Raw genomic sequence first — 19148 nt, forward strand, 5'->3', positions numbered from 1 at the left:
TCATCAAAATATTCAAGGGCTAATACACACGAAAATTAAGAAGATCACCTAATTTTGTTTGTTTGGCTCCTAAATACTATGTATACGTCGTGGATCGTATCAGACCTACACGTACTGCTCATTCGGATACTTACAGAGGGTCTCATAAAAATTTTGAAAAAAATTGACCAAAATATTCATGAGCTAAAGCACACACAAAAAATGAAAAAATCATCCAATTTCACTTACGCAGCCCCTAAATGATAACACACAGATTTTTGAGGGAATTTTTTTTATGAACGGATTGGTCACAAAATTAGCGCATTGATTAGCATTACTTACTCACAGATTTCATTGACAACTACAACTACGTCTCAATTTCAAACAAATTAGGATAGCTTTCATCAACAATCTTACGATTAAAAAAGTAAAAAAATAAGATTATCAACCTACGATCTAATGATATATATGCTAAGAGGTACTCGAACGTGACAATTGACAAACAAAAAGATCATCATATATTGGCTTATTTTACGCTGACAACAGAAGTAATTTAGCAGCATATGTATCTGAAGTTATATGGCAGATGCAAAGAGAAGAAAAAAACCTAACATATTAAGGAAGACACAAGAACTACTTGAATTGCTACCAAGTACCTAATACCATACTATCTTTCCATAATGTGGCACATCGACCTCACAACTATATAGCTCGGACTCTTCAAAAGACGTTGTCATTATGTCAGATCTTCCAAATACAGTGCATTTTTGAGGATCGGACATGAGTATCACAACAATTTTAAAAAGTTCGAACAACATAGCCTCACAACAGTAAGAATGCCACCACTATATTTCAATCACCTTATTCCCAGTGTAACACCAGCAGATGACTAATCTTCTAAGACATATATAAACAACATATCCTATGCAATTCCACAAGTTGAGTATGGAAAGGGTAGAATGTACGCAAACTTTACCCCTACTTTGTGGGGTAAAGAGGTTGTTTCCTATAAACTGATACTCGAAAAAAGGTGCCACGAATTGTTAACCAACACCAAGAAGACACGCCAGTAAGTCAATAACTTTTGTTTTAGCACCAAGACAGATCAGAAAGAAAACATAAACAGGAATCAGAGATACTGAACTGCCCAGAAAAACCAAAAAAATTGAACAAGCAAGGGACAGAATTATACCTAAATAGTCTATTATTACTAAATAAAGTCGAGTAAAAAAGTAATATACATGACATGGGGAAGCTACATGAAACCACCATAGTAGCTCTATCAAAATATGCTAGAATGTTAGTATAAATAACACACCAACAAATTCAGGGCAGTAAAAAATAGCCTGCTCTCTCTACTATAAAGCGAAAATGAGGAGCATTATGGTGCCATCTTAATATTATACTCGTTTTTTCTTTCAGTCGTTTCATCACTGCATAGGCATTGTTGCTCATCAGCTCATCTGTTACCGATCTTTTATTTGTAACTTCCCTCAAACTTTTGTTTCATTACTATTTTTCCACTCCTTTCCGATCAATAATTCAGTCAGTGCCTAAAGGCTGGTTTTCCATCTACTGTTCCTTTTTTTTTCTTTTTTTTTCTTTTTTTAAAATTTTTTGTTTTGCCTCATAGTACAGATAACAGCATTGTAACTTACGGTTAGAGCGAATCCTCAAATCTTAACCCATTAATCAACAGCTGTATCAAGCACGGAGTGGTTCTCTCACCACAGACCGAGGAGAATATCTAGTTTTCACCTCTGGCAGAAGAAACTGAAATCTGGATGATTGACCTGAAGCAGCGTTAGCCAGTTATCAGCAGCCTGTAAGAGCGAGCTCATTAACTGTTTTCCAGATCCGCCATTTGGAGTCCAAAGTGACGCTTTAAACTTGTATGAAGCAAGACCAAAAGCAGGTAATGGAATCTTAGGGGCCACATCCGTATCAGTTGGACATGCTACAACCGCAGCATGACCACTTTGACTTCCTGCAGAAAGTCCATGTAAAATTTCAACAACGCATTAGCAACAAAACAATTTAGTTAAATACTATAAGTAACCCAAGTTAGGCGATTGTAATATACACTCTTAATATATACCTCACCAGATTTGTTCACCGGGACATACATAACAAAACCAAAACTCAAGAAGAGATTGACTTCCAACCTATGTTGCTCGGACTCTTCAAAAATGTCAACGGGTGCGTGTCAGATTCTCCAAAAGTAGTGCATTTTTTAAGGATCCGACACAATTGTGGCAATATTTTTGGAGAGTCCGAGCAACATAGCTTCCAACATGCTAGCAAAGAGTTAATGAACGAAGAGTGAACATTTTTTTCACAACTAACTTTTTCTACCAGACTAATGCCCCAGTTATATCTGGGACAACATGCGAAAATCAACAGAACGCATAGTTGAAAATTTGGAGGAAAACAGATTTAAGGCTGCACAAGTCATTCAAGCCAAACAACACTGCCTCTGCCACATACGAAGCCTTGTGCTAACTTCACTTTTGATGATACCAAACTCCAATTTTTTGACATTCTATTCCTTCCAGATTATGAGCCCGTTTGGATGGGCTTAAAAAGAGCAACTTTTATGTATGAAATGCTTTTAGAACTTTGAAGTGCTGAAAGTTATTTTTATAAATAAGCAGTTGAGTGTTTGGATAAAAGTGCTTAAATGAGGAAAATGATGTGAATTTTAGGGTTAAAAGAATAAAAAGGGTAGTTTAGGAATTTAGTTAAAATATAAGGGATATAAAAGTAATTTCTATGGTCAAAGAAAATGACTTTAAGCATTTAGAAAAAAAAAGTTAGGAATCCTAACTTTTCATTTTTGACTGACTTTAAGAACTTTATGGCTTAAAATTAGCATTAGGCAAACACGTTCAAAAACTAAAAGGGGGCTTTAAGTTGGTTTTGACCAACTTAAAGCCCATCCAAACGAGCTCTATATCTTTCATGATAAACAACAAAGTGTTTAAAAGAACAAATTAGCTTCTTATTCCCACTGAGACAAGCCCCGAAGCTTAGTTCAAGTGGCAAAGGTTAGAGGGGCTTGTCATTTAGTCAGAAGTTCGAACCCTGCAACATGCAAACTAAGCTTGGTATTTAAGTGGAGAAGGCTAGAGGAGCAGGCCCATTATCCCCAATTTTTGAGGGCTGTGATTGGTCCTAAGAGTTACCCAGACGGATTTTTCTGTCAAAAAAAAATGGGGGGAAACTTCACTACACAACTTCCACATGGGTTATGTTTATGTTTCTGAGGCTTCTTAAATCCTTGTGGTCATGTCAAATGAGTTAAACATATTGATTTCAATGAATCTAAGAACTTGATGCTTAATCATTCTTTTTCTTCTTTTCTTTCTTTTTTTTCTCAAATAGATTTAGGAGAGTTGAGCAGGACCAAAATTGAATACTTGGAGTGCAAGCTCCACGACGTGTCTTATGAAGTGGACGTGGACATGAGGCTTGGCACATGGGTCATCCCTGAGAGGAAATTTCAAGTACCTAGGATCAGGGATCCAGGATAATAAAGAGATTGACAAGGATGTCACTCATCGTATTGGGGCGGGGTGAACGAAATGAAGGCTAGCATCCGGTGTTTTTGTAAGACAAGGTGGTCTACAAAGTGGTTGTTAGACCAACTATTCTATATGGGGGGCAAAGTGTTAGCCAATCAAGAACTTTCACGTCCAGAAGATGCGAGTAGCGGAGATGAGGATGCCGAGGTGGATATGTGGACATAATACAAGGAGAGATAAGATTAGGAATGGGGATACTCGAGAAAAGGTAGGAGTGGCTCATGTGGAAGATAAGATGTGGGAACTAAGGCTGAGATGGTTCGGACATGTGACGAGAAGAGGTGCAAATGTCATGGTTAGGAGGTGTGAGAGGTTGGTCGTAGAAGACTTGAGAAGGGGTAGAGGAAGGCCTAAGAAATATTGGGGTAAAAAGATTAGGAAGGATATAGCGCATTTTCAGCTCACTGAGGACATGGTCAAGGATTATGGTAGAAGGATAGTAGTTCTATATTCCGTTCCCTTTCCCACATTTTAGTATTATTCTTTTCTTTCCCTTATTTTTAGATTTCTATCACTACTTGTTGTTTCAATATGTTATTATCTTCTTGTTGTTTCTATTTGTTGCTATTGCCTCTTTTTCACTGTTTTCTCAGCCGAGGGTCTTTTGGAAATAGCTTCCATACCTTCTCAAAGGTAGGGGTAAGATCTCACTTGTGGGAATACACTGGGTTTTTTTGTTGTAGTAGATTTAGGAAATATATGACTACCAACATACTAATACAGATGAACATACATAAGAAAATATCAGAAAACACCACATCACATTATGAAAAGAATAAACATGGAAAATTGCAAACGGAAACAGAAGAAACAGTTTTAATTTTCACCAAAAAAACAAAAGCAATTTAGGGTAGAAAATGCCAGATACCTGGCATGGGTGTATGAAGAGAATGAAAGGTCAGAAAACAAGCGTCCAAAGCTTTTAAAGTAGGTCCCGTAGGTATCCGGTAAATTGGGTACCTGCAAGACAGAGATCAGAGCATTAAATTCAGGAAAAAGAAAGTATACATCCTGATATGAAATGTGCCAGAAAAGCAAAATACCAGGCTACAGAAATCCAACTGGAAGGAAGGAGATCACAACTTCTCATGGTTTTTAGTTCTGGGAAACGTTGAGCAAGATCAAATATCTACAGAACAAGAAACATAATGAGAATATGAGATAAACAGCAACTTATCCATTCTCCCTATCAATGAAAAAAACAAAAGATGACTACTTTGAGGGAGAGGGAGGAAAGAACCAACCTTATCTGCCAAAGGTTCACGACCATAAGGCTGATCGTGCGCAAAATACTCAAACAACAAGGCACCTTGAGAAGACCCAGATTCACCCTCATCGCTTGAAAATCCTTCTTGGAATGTAGCATTACTGTCTCTTAAAGATAACCCGTCGATACTAAGAGAGCTTTCACTTGTTTGGTTATGATACATCCGTTGCTCCCTTGAATAATTCAAGCAACGTCTCTCGTGTTCAGAGTCACTGCTTCCATCACTACTAGAATCCCGAAAATAGTCACTATCACTTTCCTCACCTGATCGCCTACTATGTATGACAAAATGCCAAGTCAGTATCATATGTTTCTTAAAACTACTCAATCAAAATCTAAACAGCATCAATTCAAGATTTCAGATTCTTTCAGAAAAGAGGAGGTGAAGGGTAGTATAGGACAATCTTTGAGACACAATCACGTGCATTTACAACATAAACACACTCATAAAGCATGAGATCTAGCTATACGACACATGTCCATCCATGTACTAGCTAAAGAAGTGCATTGAGATCAACAATATTTCAGGAAAGCCAGAATGATATAATTGATACATCAGAAAGAAAGATGGATGCACATGAGAGGATGGAAGAAGTTCCTTTCACTGTTTCACATTTCAATGAGATGGAATAGCTTTCAGTTCCGTTAATATAAACTAAGGTGACATTGGACATGTTTTGAACTCCTCAGTTAGTGAGGTGCAATGGGTTTTGCACCTATCCACAAAGACTAAGTGAGAAAGTAACCATTAGGTTTAAGAGATGCCCAAGCAAAGGCTAAGAAAGCTCTTACAGAAGCAGGCTGTAAGCAGCAGCCTCCTGGTCGACAAAGAAATGCACAATCATGATAAGAGGCCATCTAAAAAGAAGACTGAAGTACTTGGTTAAAGAGCAACGTCTCAGAATCAGGTACCAATTTGGATTCTAGCAATCACCCACACATCCACCCAAAAGCTCATTCCAGATTCAGTAAGTTTATGACATTATAAAAGCAGAATGAGGCAGGTAGACAATTTCTGGCCTCTATCCGTATGTCATGAGAAATCTTTGCTTTCCACTACTTAAATGAAAAGATGATGATAGATCTATCTTCTCTTATCAATATTATGTATAATTTTTCCACCAAGAACAAATGTTGCTCGGACTCTCCAAAAATAATGCCGCACCCGTATTGGATCCTTCAAAAATGCACTACTTTTGAAGGAACCGACACACACCATGTCAACATTTTTGAAGAGTCCGGGCAACATAGCCAAAAACATCATGAAGTAACAACAAAGAGGAAAAGGAAATACGCACAAATAGAATATCATGCAAAAACTTTCTCCTTGCTGAGTCTCTGATAATGTAACCGAGAGTATTATATAAAAATTTGAATTAATGCCACAACTATTCGTATCCGCACATCACGTCAAAGCAGATGATCATTACTTACAAAACCTAAATATACCCAATAACAATTATGGATCTGACATAAGCATCAAGGAGTATACAGAAAACCAAAGATAATACAAAAACAAGCACCTTAAGTGTGATATTGAGACTATCAATTCATAAGGCCAGAAAAATTGGCTGCACCATGAGTAACAAAAACTAAATTTAAACATGGAAGGAAAAAACATGCAAATATATACCTTGTTTTGACTGAAGCCTTTGAAGAATCACCATACAACTGAATACCTGACAAATAGGGCACATAGTACTGAACTGCACAATCACCTTCATTCAACACCAACGGAACTCCAGCTCCGTATGCACTCCATTCTTTAAAAGACTCCCATAAGTCGCCAAGCACATAGTAAGGCAGAAACTCCACATCACACGTCCTCCAACCCCTAATAGTTGTCTGTTACAAACACAACCATTATTCACTCAAAACCAATAATATTTACAACAAACAACAGCTAATTTTTCTTTAACAGTTAAATTTTCAACCACAGCCAATAGACTACAGTAAAATTATCAATCATTCCCAGTGAAAGATTAAATATTTATATCAATAAAACCATTTTTCAATCAAAACCTATAATCTTAACAATGAACTGCAGTTAAACTTCCATTCTAGCCAAACTCCAACAAAAGATTATTAATTTAAACCAACACAACCATTTTCAATCAAACCTATAATCTTAACAACAACAACAACATACCAAGCGTAATCCCACAAGTGGAGTCTTGGGAGGGTAGAGCGTATAGAGATAGAGAGGTGGTTTCCAATAGACCCTGAGTTTAAATATAGCATACCAAACAATTTGAAAAAAGGGGATACAGATATGACAGCATTAACAACATCGAAATAATGCAAAATGGAGAGCATCACACAACACAAACATGAGAAAGAACAGTAACGACAACGAAATAAAGTATTATACTCTTTGTACTAATCCAATCAATTGAACTCTTGAATAATTAACCACTAATACAAGCTCAAGTATTTTCAATCAAAACCCATAAAAAGAGTTTAAGAATCTAATTAAACAGCAAATAAAATAAAGTCATAATATTTTTTAAAACCTTAGATAGATATTGAGCAGGAACTGAAGGAGTAACAGATTTCAAAAACCGCTGAAGATTACAAAGCGGCAAAACTTCCGATGCCGGCACGGCGTCAGCGACCGGTAACTCCTTCGTCGATTCATCCGCGGCAGCAACCTTCATTTTCGTCTTCGTCGGAAAATTACTAACAGCAACATCACTCTTAGCTCTCCGTAAATTATCCTCACCATTAAAACTCCGATTAACATTCCGGCGAGCCTTCGCAGCACTATAAAACCGATCTTCACCATTAAAAGTCCGATTAAACTGTAACCCACTACCCATCATCTCTTTATATGAAAAGCCCCCAAAATCTCTATCAATTTTTCTCCTTTTTTCTCTCTATATATATCGATATATTGCAATTTTTATATCGATTTTCTCAGAAATTGTTCAAGAAAACGAAAAGGGGTTGATTAGGCTAATTGATTCTCGCAGAGATGAATCAAACGAGGACAAATTAGCCACAGCAACAAAAAAAAAGTTTTTTTTGTGGGAATTCGACGAATTTGAATAAACCCTAGCAAATATTGACTCCGATCAAAAAAATTCTAAACATATATATTAATGAAGACCATGTGGGTTTGTATAAAAAGAGAATTTTTTATTTTTTTTGCTTCAGAGAGAAATTGCAGTTGAAAATGGAAGAGAGAGAAAGAGGAGAGAGAGAAGCAGGTGACAGAATAATAAAATTGTATGGGCAGGGGGAAGTGGGAAGAAGAAAACAATGTTTATTTGAAAAAAGAAATAGTTTTATCCTTTATTTTGTTGTTTCTATTTATCACCCGGTGTCCGTTATCCATATTTTTTCTATTTAATATTTAATATATATATATATATATATATAATGATGATTCGTATATATTTAAATTCACGTCACAAAATTTATATCTATACATAAAATAAAATGCTTCATACATTATGAATCATATAAATTTGAGTTTGCGTCAAAAAATTATACTCTTCTCTTATCCTGTAAGATATATGTATGGCAGATAGTATAAATTTAAATTAAAATTAAAAAGTCACACACTGAAGATAAACTATTATCGAACAAAAATGAATGTTTCATATTTAAAATTCAAACTCAAAGGTTTCACTTAATTTCAATACTTGTTGATGCTCTTTTTGTTTTGTTCATTATTTGCTTCCTATATTACGAATAGTATAAATTTGAATTCACACTAAAAATATACATTGATGATAAAACACTCTTCTCGTATTTTGTATGCGAAATTTATATTGCGGATTATGTAAATTTAAATTTATGTTTAAACAATTACATGTTAAAAATAAAATATTCTTTAATAAAAATAAATGTTATATTTTAAGATTTGAATTCGAGATTTCACCATACCACAATACTTGATGATACTTTTTTATTTTGTTTATTATTTGCTTGTTTGTTATTTTTACAATTTATTTGAAGTAGTACTATGATTTGAGAAAAAAAATGAACTTATTAAATTGTGGTCCATATAATATTTCCTTTTGAATTTTTTTTTCTCATTTTATGTTTGGAGATTGGAATATACCTAGTTGTGATGGAAAGATATTCTAATATGTTCATCTCATTAAAGTTTAACTATTTGTCATAAACATTAAATAAAGCACAGTAATTAGTTTACTTGGTAAGAAATTAGAATTAATAATATTAATCTTATTTTTGTTGCAACTATTATCATGTAAAAATTGATATAGTTAATATAGAGATTAATGTTTTAAAGCTATTTCTACTGTCTCATTTTCAATTTTTAGTTTTTGGTAAATCCTTAAAAGTGTTAATGACTTTTCAAATACTTAACAACAAAATCATGGACCAGATTGGAAATATAGAAACTCTACCAAATCTAGTGAAAAAATTATGGCAAGTGAGTTAATAATTCAATTAACTTTTAAAGCCATCATGTTCTTTATAATAATTAATATATATTTGCAAACCACCGACGTTTATATCATATCAAGTACTTAATATAATTATATATTTGAGAATTGAGATAGTAGCACTTTTGGTCTATTATTTATTAGTGAACTTTAGTTTTAGTCTTTGTAATATTTGATTATATGCATTTTGATTCTTTCACTTATGAATATTCTTATTAATTTTTTTTGTTATTAACTATTTTATTATTTAACTATGTATGTGTTATATTAAAACTGCATTATTATTCAATATTTAAGATAATCTATTTTTAAAAATAGTCTAAATATATTATAGGAATCAAAAAAACATATAATTAATTAAAAGTTAAATATTATGAGTAACATATCATAAAAATTAAAATTCAATAATAATCGAGAAGAACATCATACGTCAGTCGAAACCTATTTTTAAAAAGACAATAGAGAATTACTATTGTTATTCAAAGGTCTTGTATTGAATATTGAATATCGTATATCAAATATCAAATATTGAATATCGAATATCGAATGCAAAATATTCGCTCGGTTGATCGATCAACAATTCACTTCTTTAGAATATAGAAATTATGTGAAAATATGAAGGGTTTTATAGGAATAAAATTTGGACAAGTGGAATATGAAACATTATCTATTCGGGTTAGGACAGGACAGCAAAAATGGCTAAGCCATAAAGTGATTGGCTAAAAGGGAAAATAATTGGATTTGTGAATGAGAATTGTAGTGCCACGTGTACGTAAGATGTCAAAATTGTGTCGTTTTCTGACCTTAATTATCATCTCAATTCCCAAGATCGTAAGTGTGAGGTGGCGATAACATCGTCATTGTGTGAATATGTTTTGATTGCTATCGTAAAATTATGTTATAGAAATATATAATATAATATGAGAATAAAAAAAAAATTGGCTATACAAATCTCAGTATTTGAACATAAAGTAAGTTCGACTTCTGTTATTATTTCTCTATTATTACTTTCTGTACTTTGATTATTTTATTTTATCTGTGTCGTTTTTATTATTTGTGTTATTCATTATTTACTTTCCCATATTGCTTTGAACTTTTTAGCTTTATCTGACTTCTTTTTATGCTTCTTTCGAGCCGAGAGTCTCTCGGAAACAGGCGTCCTACCTTGGTAGGAGTAAGGTTTGCGTATACTTTATCCTCTCCAGATCTCACATTGTGGAATTTCACTGAGTTGTTATTGAACATAAAGTAAGTATTACTATTGAAGTTTAATATTAATTTATAGTGAATAACGATGGAACGAATAGAATCTCTAATTCGATTTAAATTTATGCCATGTTAAAACACTAGCACCTTTGGTCCCCTTTACTATGTCTCAGAAAGTATGAATTCAGATTAGCCTGTACCTCAATATGACTATTGCTTAGGATGAGAAATAAAGTATGGCCAGACGGTTATGGAATATGTAAGCATATACTTATTTTCAATAGAGTGATTAATCATCATTGATGAATAACATGTACTTAATTTCAATATAACATTTGATGACGAGCGCACGAAAAATTCGATTAATGAATAGTATGTAGTCGTTTTTAAGATGATATTTGATGACGATTACATAAAAATCCTAATTAATTTGCGTGTACGTCTCAAAAAGTTCATTACAAAAAAAAACACTTCTTGTATAAAAAAGATAGATTTCAAGATTTGAATCCAATACAATTTATTATTAAAGATGAACAAATAATATTTTTCCACCTCAATGATGGTAATTAATTTGGATAAAAACATTACTATAATTTTCAACACATTGGATCTTCCAAAATATGTGTTGGACATCGGATTATTTTTTATAAAGAGCTCAACAACAACAACAACAAACCCAGTATAATCTCACTATGTGGAGTTTGGGAAGGATAGAGTGTACGCAGATCTAACCCCCACTTTAATTTTTATAAAGAGCTCGAACTCGATAATTTAATTAAGAGTAAAATGATCATTTTCATTCATTACAATATAATCCTCGGGTGACGAATAATGTGTACTATTTTCAACATAACATTTGAAAACTACTGCACGAAAAGCTTGATTAATTTGTGTGCATGCCTCGAAAAGTTTCATTACAAAGAAAAATACTTCTTCTAAATTTTTTTAGATTTCAAGATTTGAGTCTAAAATTTATTATTAAAGGTGAATGAATTATATTTATTTACCATAATAATGATAGGTAATTTGTACCCATTTAAAGAGTTTCCTACAAGTTGTTATTATAAAAATATTACTATAATTTTCAGCACACTGGATTTTCCAAATATTGCGTTGGACAGATGATTATTTATAATAAAAAGATTATTATATAATAAAAATATCAGTACTTTATTAGTTTATTTAATCACAAAAAGGTAGTGATGATTCTGCATGTGCATCATATTGGAACCCCACTTAGATATAAAAATGAAATAAAACAATCTTTAGGGATTCTATTCACATTTTGTAAAAGGATTTCATTAGTTACCGATAATTATTTAATGAAGAGGTAAGTTTATGTCACTATTATTATGTGCGTCGATACAATATATTTAACCCTTAGAAATATCATTATACACGCACAAATACACTTATAATCTGTACGAATATAATATATTTCGTTGCACACAAATATAATATTGTTACATGTTTCATAAATATACAAACCATCGTTATACTTCGTAATCAAAGACTAAACGATCGCTATATACACAATTTTCTCCTCCAAACAAGCTAAGGGACAAGATAAATGAGAAAATTAAAGATAAGATTTGACACTTATTAAAAGGTCATTATAATTAGATAATACTCCTATATTTTCTAATAACATGAAAAGGAAATATGTCATTATTAATGAAAACGTCCATCTTACCCATAGAATATTTGGTATCCACAATTTTCACCTAATTGTTAGGATTTGTAGACCCTATGGTCCATTAGATTTATACTTCCTCATTTAATTGGAAAATTGATGGCTAACAAAAATTAATTAATTTTATGGAGTAGATGGACAAAGTCAATATCTAGTGGCTAAGGTAGCTAAGAAAATAAGTTAAATGAAAGAAGTTCGATGTAATCTAAAGTTCATCTTGGCTAGTTAGCACTTTAGTTGTTTTTTTACCGCCGAGAATTGTGATGTGATGAATAAAATATTTACACGTTTAATTAGAAGTTTCGAATTCAAACAGAATGAAAAGAAGTTGCATATGCAACACTTTCATCTTCAAATAGATCTTATACAATGCAAATTTAAATTAATCGGGGCTCAAAAAGGGTTACCGAATTCCACAGGAGAATTCTTTTTTAAAAAAAAATAATCTGTTTTCTATGTTATCATTTTCTGGAAAAAATATTTTTATTTTGTTTTAGGTGATAATATTATCATGGGATCTCTTCATGACCCTTATTTAGAGGTCCCAAGGCCAAATCTTGATAATAAAAAGTGTTTCTTTTCTAGTGAATTTTACGCGACGAATATTAGGAATAATTGTGCTTGTGAAGTGTTAACTTCGAACATGGGCAAAATTAGAGGAACAAGGAGATTCGTTTGATCTCTTTTTATTTAGAAAATCACACACTATATATATATAAGATATTATTTAATATTTATATAGTAGATGATAAATCTTCTTGTTAGAGTTATGCTATCTTAATGCCTTTTCGTTATAAAATTACATTATAAATAAGAATATTTTTTTTTAAAAAAAAGTATGTATTAAATGAAGAACTACGGGGAAAAATTCAATCTTTGCCACTTTGACTGCAAGATAATTAAATAAATAAGAACTTAGAAATATTCTATTTAATATTCTTTTCTAAGTTAAAAGTTGGAGTACCTTTCAAAACCTTGAAACAAATAATAATTTTAAAATAGATGTTATATTCATGACCAAACATTTGGAGAAAAAACAAGACTTATAATAACCAACCAAAAGAAAACAAGAAAATTACTTTTAACACCTCGTGTTGTGACATGTTGACACTTCTTGTATTATTTTTTTTTGGAGTCGAGTGTCACGGACTTAGACTTCACGCTAAGACTTCCGTGTGGCACTTGACAACTTACTCACGAATCTTTCACGATCTTGCAAGCTCAAGTAAGCCTTTATGACTAGATCGCTAAGGGAACGCTAGATTATAGGAAGACAAGAGAGTTTTTATGAAGAAGGCTTTTATATTGCTTTGGAAGAATGTTTGTTTGCTTGATAGTTTTCTACAAATGAATGCCCCCTCTATTTATACTACTCCTAAGGGGCTCAAGTATAAATAAAAATTGTTATACAAGTCCCTCCATATTTACAAAGAAGTCCCTACTCTAGAACTCTCCACACACTCTAGAGAATTCCAAGTCTTTCAAGACTTCTCTACAAGATTCTACAAGAATCTAGAGTCTTCCACTAACCTCTCCAAGACTCTAGGTTCTTCTACCTTCTTCAAGAATTCTCTTGGACATTCTAGAGCCTTTTATTAACCTCTCCAAGACTCTAGATCTTTCCCTCGTCTTCATGATCAAGTGGCGGGTCATGACACGAGGCCCAAACCTTTCGATTGCCACACATATATATATTTGACCAAATACTAAAAATAAAGAATACCAACAAAGGGACTCACATGTATAAAAATATATATGAAGAAGTAAGAAAAAAAAAAGAGGAAAAGAATTAATAATAACTCAGGTAGATTGAGTTGGACGGAAAGAAAATTGGCTAATCGAGAAACGACTATATGATTGAGATAGAGAGGCTGATTCTAAAAGACCCCCGGCTCAAAAGTCAAAGTTTCAAGTAAGAGAGAAAAAAAAAATATATAGCATAATGGCAATAAAATGAAAAGTTGTGCAAATTTTACAAGACAAGAACAATAACGATATCAAAGTAAAATGATAAACAAAGGCGATAACAACACATCTATAAAGGCATGCTTAGACCTACGACTACCCTAGACCGACAGATAGCAAAACACCATTCTATTCCTACTAGTTTTCTACCCTAATCCGCGACCTCCACTCCTTTCTATCTAAGGTCATGTACTCTGAAGTATAGAGTAGCGTCATATCTTGTCTAATAACCTCTTTTCAATACTTTTTCGGTCTACTCTTACCCCTCTGCATAACCCCAAAATCTAACCGTGAATACCTCCTAAATGGGGCGTCGACACCCCTCCTCTACACATGTTCAAACCATCTCAGTCTCGCTTCTCTCATCTTATCTGCCACAGAGGACACTCCCACCTTCTCCCGAATAACTTCATTCCTAATCTTATCATTCCTAGTGTGTCCACACATCTGTCTCAGCATCCTCATCTCCGCAACATGTATTTTCTAAACATGAGAGTTCTTTACTGGCCAGCACTCCACTTCATACAACACCGCCGGTCTAACCATCATTATATAGAACTTACCTCTAAGTTTAGGTGGTACTTTCTTATCACACAAGACTCTAGAGGGAAACCTCCATTTCAACCACGCTGCCTCAATGCGATGTGTGACATCATCATCAATGTCCTCACTACTCTAGATGATGGAACCAAGATATTTAAAGCTTTCTATCTTGAGGATAGGTATTAGTGCCAACCTCACTTACATGTCCTCTTCATCTATCGCAACATTAAATTTGCATTCCAAGTATTCTGTTTTGGTCCTGCACAATCTGAACCCTTTGGACTCCAGAGTTTGTCTCCAAACTCCAACCTATCATTAACTCTGTCCCGAGTCTCATCAATCAAAACTATGTCGTCCACAAATATCATATACCATGGAACCTCCTCCTGAATAGATCGTGACAGCTCGTCCATCACCAAGGCAAAAAGAAAAGGGCTCAGCACAGATCCCTGCTATAGTCTTTCTCAATAGAAAAATGCTCTGAGTCACCTCTTACTGTCCTAATCCGAGTCTTGGCTTCAGCATAATGTCATTTATCGTCCTAATATACACCATTTGGACACCTTTAGTCTCCAGGAACTTCCAGAGAACATCCCTCATAACTTTGTCATAAGCATTTTCAAGGTCAATGAACACCATATGGAGATCCCCTTTTCTTTCTCTAAGTTTCTCCACTAATATCCGCATAAGATGAATTTCTTCTTAGTCGACCGCCACGGCATGAATCCGAACCGATTCTCTCAGATTGACACTCATCTTCTCACCCTCATCTCCACCACTCTCTTCCAAATCTTCATGGCGTGGCTTAGCAATTTGATACCCCTATAATTATTACAGTTTTGGATATCATCCTGTACTCCACCTCTATTCATTTGGCATCTTAAAAGTCTTCAAAATAACATTAAAGAAATTTAAAAGATCTAGCGGTCATTAATTATGTTTTTTCATATGAATTATTTGAAATGATGGAGGCTTAATTTTTAGTTTATTATAAATATTATTTGTATTATATTACTCTTTTCATATGAAATTATCAATCTAAAATTACACATGTAACGAAAAAAATGTTTATTGAATAGGAGACGATTTTTTACACATATTTTAATTAAACTTTTTTCCCTATAAATAAGCATCGACTAATAGGTTTTAGTTCTTTACTATTTGACCAATTTCCTAAAATATTTGTAAGTGATTTAGGTATTGATTGACATCTTTGAATTCTCACACCCTTTAAGTTTTGGTGAACCTAAACATTTAATGTTGTTAAAAAGATACATTGCTTTTTTAAAAGAAAATAAATTAAAATTTGTGCGATTAATTTGACTTTGAAATTCAAATTACATCTTAGTCAAGTGATGTTTTATACTTATCTCAAAAAAAAAGGAAAATGTTTTTTGTACAAGTTTTATAAAATGTTTTAGAGCTTTCAACATCTCAAATACGTTATGTTACAGAATTGTTTTTTCCCAACTAGTTTTGTTTATAAAGTCAACTATTAGTTTTAAACATCAAAATGTGTATTAAAACAAAAGTTATGACGGGAGTGAATATAATCCATTCATTTTTAATTAGGAATTTAGGCTCAAATCTTATGTATGAAAAAAAATCTTGATAGATACACTTAATTGTCTCTTTAATTAATGTTACACGGTGCGAATTCGAATTAGTTAAAGTTTATGAACGAAGAAGAAATCGACAATATTTGTTTACCATTTCTATTTATTTTGGCGCTTATGGTAGTAATCGAATTAATTGGTTTACATCTCAATTATTTTACCAAACTTTTTTTTTAAAAAAAAATTCACCGATATAAATATCAAACAATGATTAAAAAAAAGAAGCTAATAATTAAATAAAAAATTTAAGGCTTCATATTTTTTTTTCAATTGTACCCTACATGAGGGGGTTGTTTGTAGTTGGAGTTTATTTTAGGGGAATTTTTGCATATATATACCCACTCAAAAATATCTTAATTATGCTCCATAGCTATAGTTTGTTAATTACAATTTGTAGCTCTAGTTATAGCAGTGTTTGTATAATTCACGCATCATTTGTATACGTTTGTATAATTTGCTATACAATTCGCAATTTTTGTATACCGTTTGTATATTTCTCTATACAATTCATGTACAACATTTTTTATAATTAGCTATACAATTTGTAGTATTTGTATATTTCACTATACAATTCGATTCGCGTACGTATACATTGCTTGAATTATACAAAACTTAATTGTATAATCGCGCGAATTATACAAAACTCAAACTGTAATTACAATTAGCTGTTTGCCGTGAGTCATAATTAATTTAAATTATAACTATATTAACTAATTAATTAATATATATTTGTTTATCCTTTTAATTTTCTCTTTATTTTATGTGGAGGACAATATAAGAATTTAAGAAAATTACAAGTTAATCAAATAATATTGTGGGGGTCACATCCTCTGATTCGACGCGGCGAAGGAGATAGGAAATGTATATATTTGATGCGATTTTTTTTTGGCATCACGCAAATCGAGACAATTAAATATCGACAAATCTTTAAACTTATCACGTTTAAACTTTTGTTATTTTTGATAATTAAATAAATTGTAATATTTGTTAGAGTATCTCACGTGCATTAACAAAAATTGTAAAAAAGGCAGCCCGGCTATGTGCGGGGTCTGAAGAAGGGCCTGACCACGAGGGTCTATTATGCGCAGTTTTATTTTGCATTTCTATCAGAGACTGTTTTCAAGGTTTGAACCCGTGACCTCCTGATCACATGATAGCAACTTTGCCAGTTATATTAAGGTTTGATTAAATTTGAATTCGTAAATTACTTTTTGTGATGGTGTTTTGAATTAAAAAAAATTCATTTCAAGTGTGTCGACCTGAAAAGCTCTAATTAAGAGTAGGTGAATCTAAATTATCGGACAATAAATTGATATTAGACTATTGATCCATTCACTTTATTTTAGATATACACTTTGAAATAAAAATGGAACAATCAATATTTTTTTTCATTTTTTTAAATGTACACTTGTTGAACAAGTTGATTGTAGGAAATAGGAATATGGCATGTGCCTTTTGTGTATTAATTCGTCACCACATATTTTTAAGTGCAATTTGGAGATCCAATTTTTTTTTATAAAATAATTGTCACATTCAAGTATGATAATTATAGACGGAAATTAATTTTCCTTATATCTATTTTAGCTTTAACATCTTATCCTAGCTTTAAACAATACTTGAACATTATTAGTGGTATTATTGTTATTGCTTTTTCCTTCTTTCTTCATCTTATTATTATATCAATCTTAAATATTTATTCCATTCGTTAATATTATGATTAATTTTATTTTTTTCGAGGAAATTATTTTTTCATACACCAACAAAACATTCAAAAATATTTTTAAAAAACTGACTTATTTTCAAACGGCATTTTTTGAAAGATGGCTTAACTATAGCAAATACACCCTATGTAATGTATTTGATTCACATTCCATCGAAAGGATCGAGTTATATGAAAACATTAGAGCGGGTGAATTGTGAACTCTAAGATCTATCTAACTCAAAACGCGAACAATCCTTAGATACAAATAAAACAAAAAAAGAAGAAGAGAGAACCAGAGAATGGGCCAAAGCAGAAATTGGGCTTTTTCTAAATTTTGCTAAATTCAGTCCAAACTATTGCTCTTAAGAAGGAACAAAATCTTAGCATTTTTAGCCAATCGGTTAAAAGAAAGTTTACTCGCATAACCAAAGTAGTGGCGGAACTAAATAGTGTCAGGGGTTCAATCAAATTCCCTTTGTCGAAAATATATGGTAAAGGAGGTCAAAATTGCTTCTAAGTGATCATTTGTCACGACCCAAATTCGGGTGTGATGGCACTCATCTCAACCCACCGAGACAAGTCAGCCTAAAACTCAACGAAAAGTAAATGCGGAAGTAATTGAGATAAAATAAGGTTTAAATTAGTCAAAAACAAATAAATAATCTCCAAAATCCCCCAAGACTGGTTGTCACGTATACAAGCCACTAATAAATTACCGAAGTACGAAAGAAAATACAGTCACAATGTCTTTGTCACTAGAGTAGGACTAAAACATAATAAAAGAGTAAGAGGTGTCCGCTAGATGGATGTAACAGCTACCTCAACACTCGAAATGATAGCCTCAGATGTGGTGGAAACACTAGGAGATCAAACAAGTCCGGCCTCACAACCTACACAAGTGTGGAAGCAAGGGGTGAGTACCAAACAACACGGTACTCAGCAAGTGGATAACTAAAACTAAGCAAAGCTTAATAGATACAAGTACTCCTGTCCTCCCAACCGAACCTCCTTAACTACAACCTGCATAAAATCAGCCTAACTCTACACTTGTGCGATAACAACAGTAATACAGTCCACAAATTCTCATCAATGAATCATACCAAGTCAAGTTCAACATACACAGAGCAATATAGGGGTAAACACAAATTCACAAATGTCAGAAAGGTGCAATGCAA

At 32.8% G+C, this 19148-nt stretch overlaps 1 protein-coding gene across 2 annotated transcripts; it reads right to left on the reverse strand.

Annotated features, from left to right (window-relative positions):
* Positions 1-1158: 1158 nt before the first annotated feature.
* Positions 1159-8126, reverse strand: LOC129879926 (uncharacterized). 2 transcript variants are annotated; one of them, XM_055953675.1, is made up of 6 exons: positions 7344-8126; positions 6464-6675; positions 4808-5102; positions 4607-4692; positions 4432-4523; positions 1159-1966 (listed from the first exon to the last, which is right to left on the reverse strand). In XM_055953675.1, exons 1-6 carry the CDS (start codon positions 7650-7652, stop codon positions 1734-1736), a joined length of 1227 nt encoding a protein of 408 aa, XP_055809650.1. In that variant the 5' UTR covers positions 7653-8126; the 3' UTR covers positions 1159-1733. The 2 variants fall into 2 exon arrangements, with proteins under 2 accessions (XP_055809650.1, XP_055809649.1); XM_055953674.1 differs by having other exon boundaries at positions 4808-5105; positions 7344-8062.
* Positions 8127-19148: the final 11022 nt, after the last annotated feature.

Source organism: Solanum dulcamara, chromosome 2 (assembly GCF_947179165.1).
Source record: "Solanum dulcamara chromosome 2, daSolDulc1.2, whole genome shotgun sequence".
Classification (NCBI taxonomy): Eukaryota; Viridiplantae; Streptophyta; class Magnoliopsida; order Solanales; family Solanaceae; genus Solanum; species Solanum dulcamara.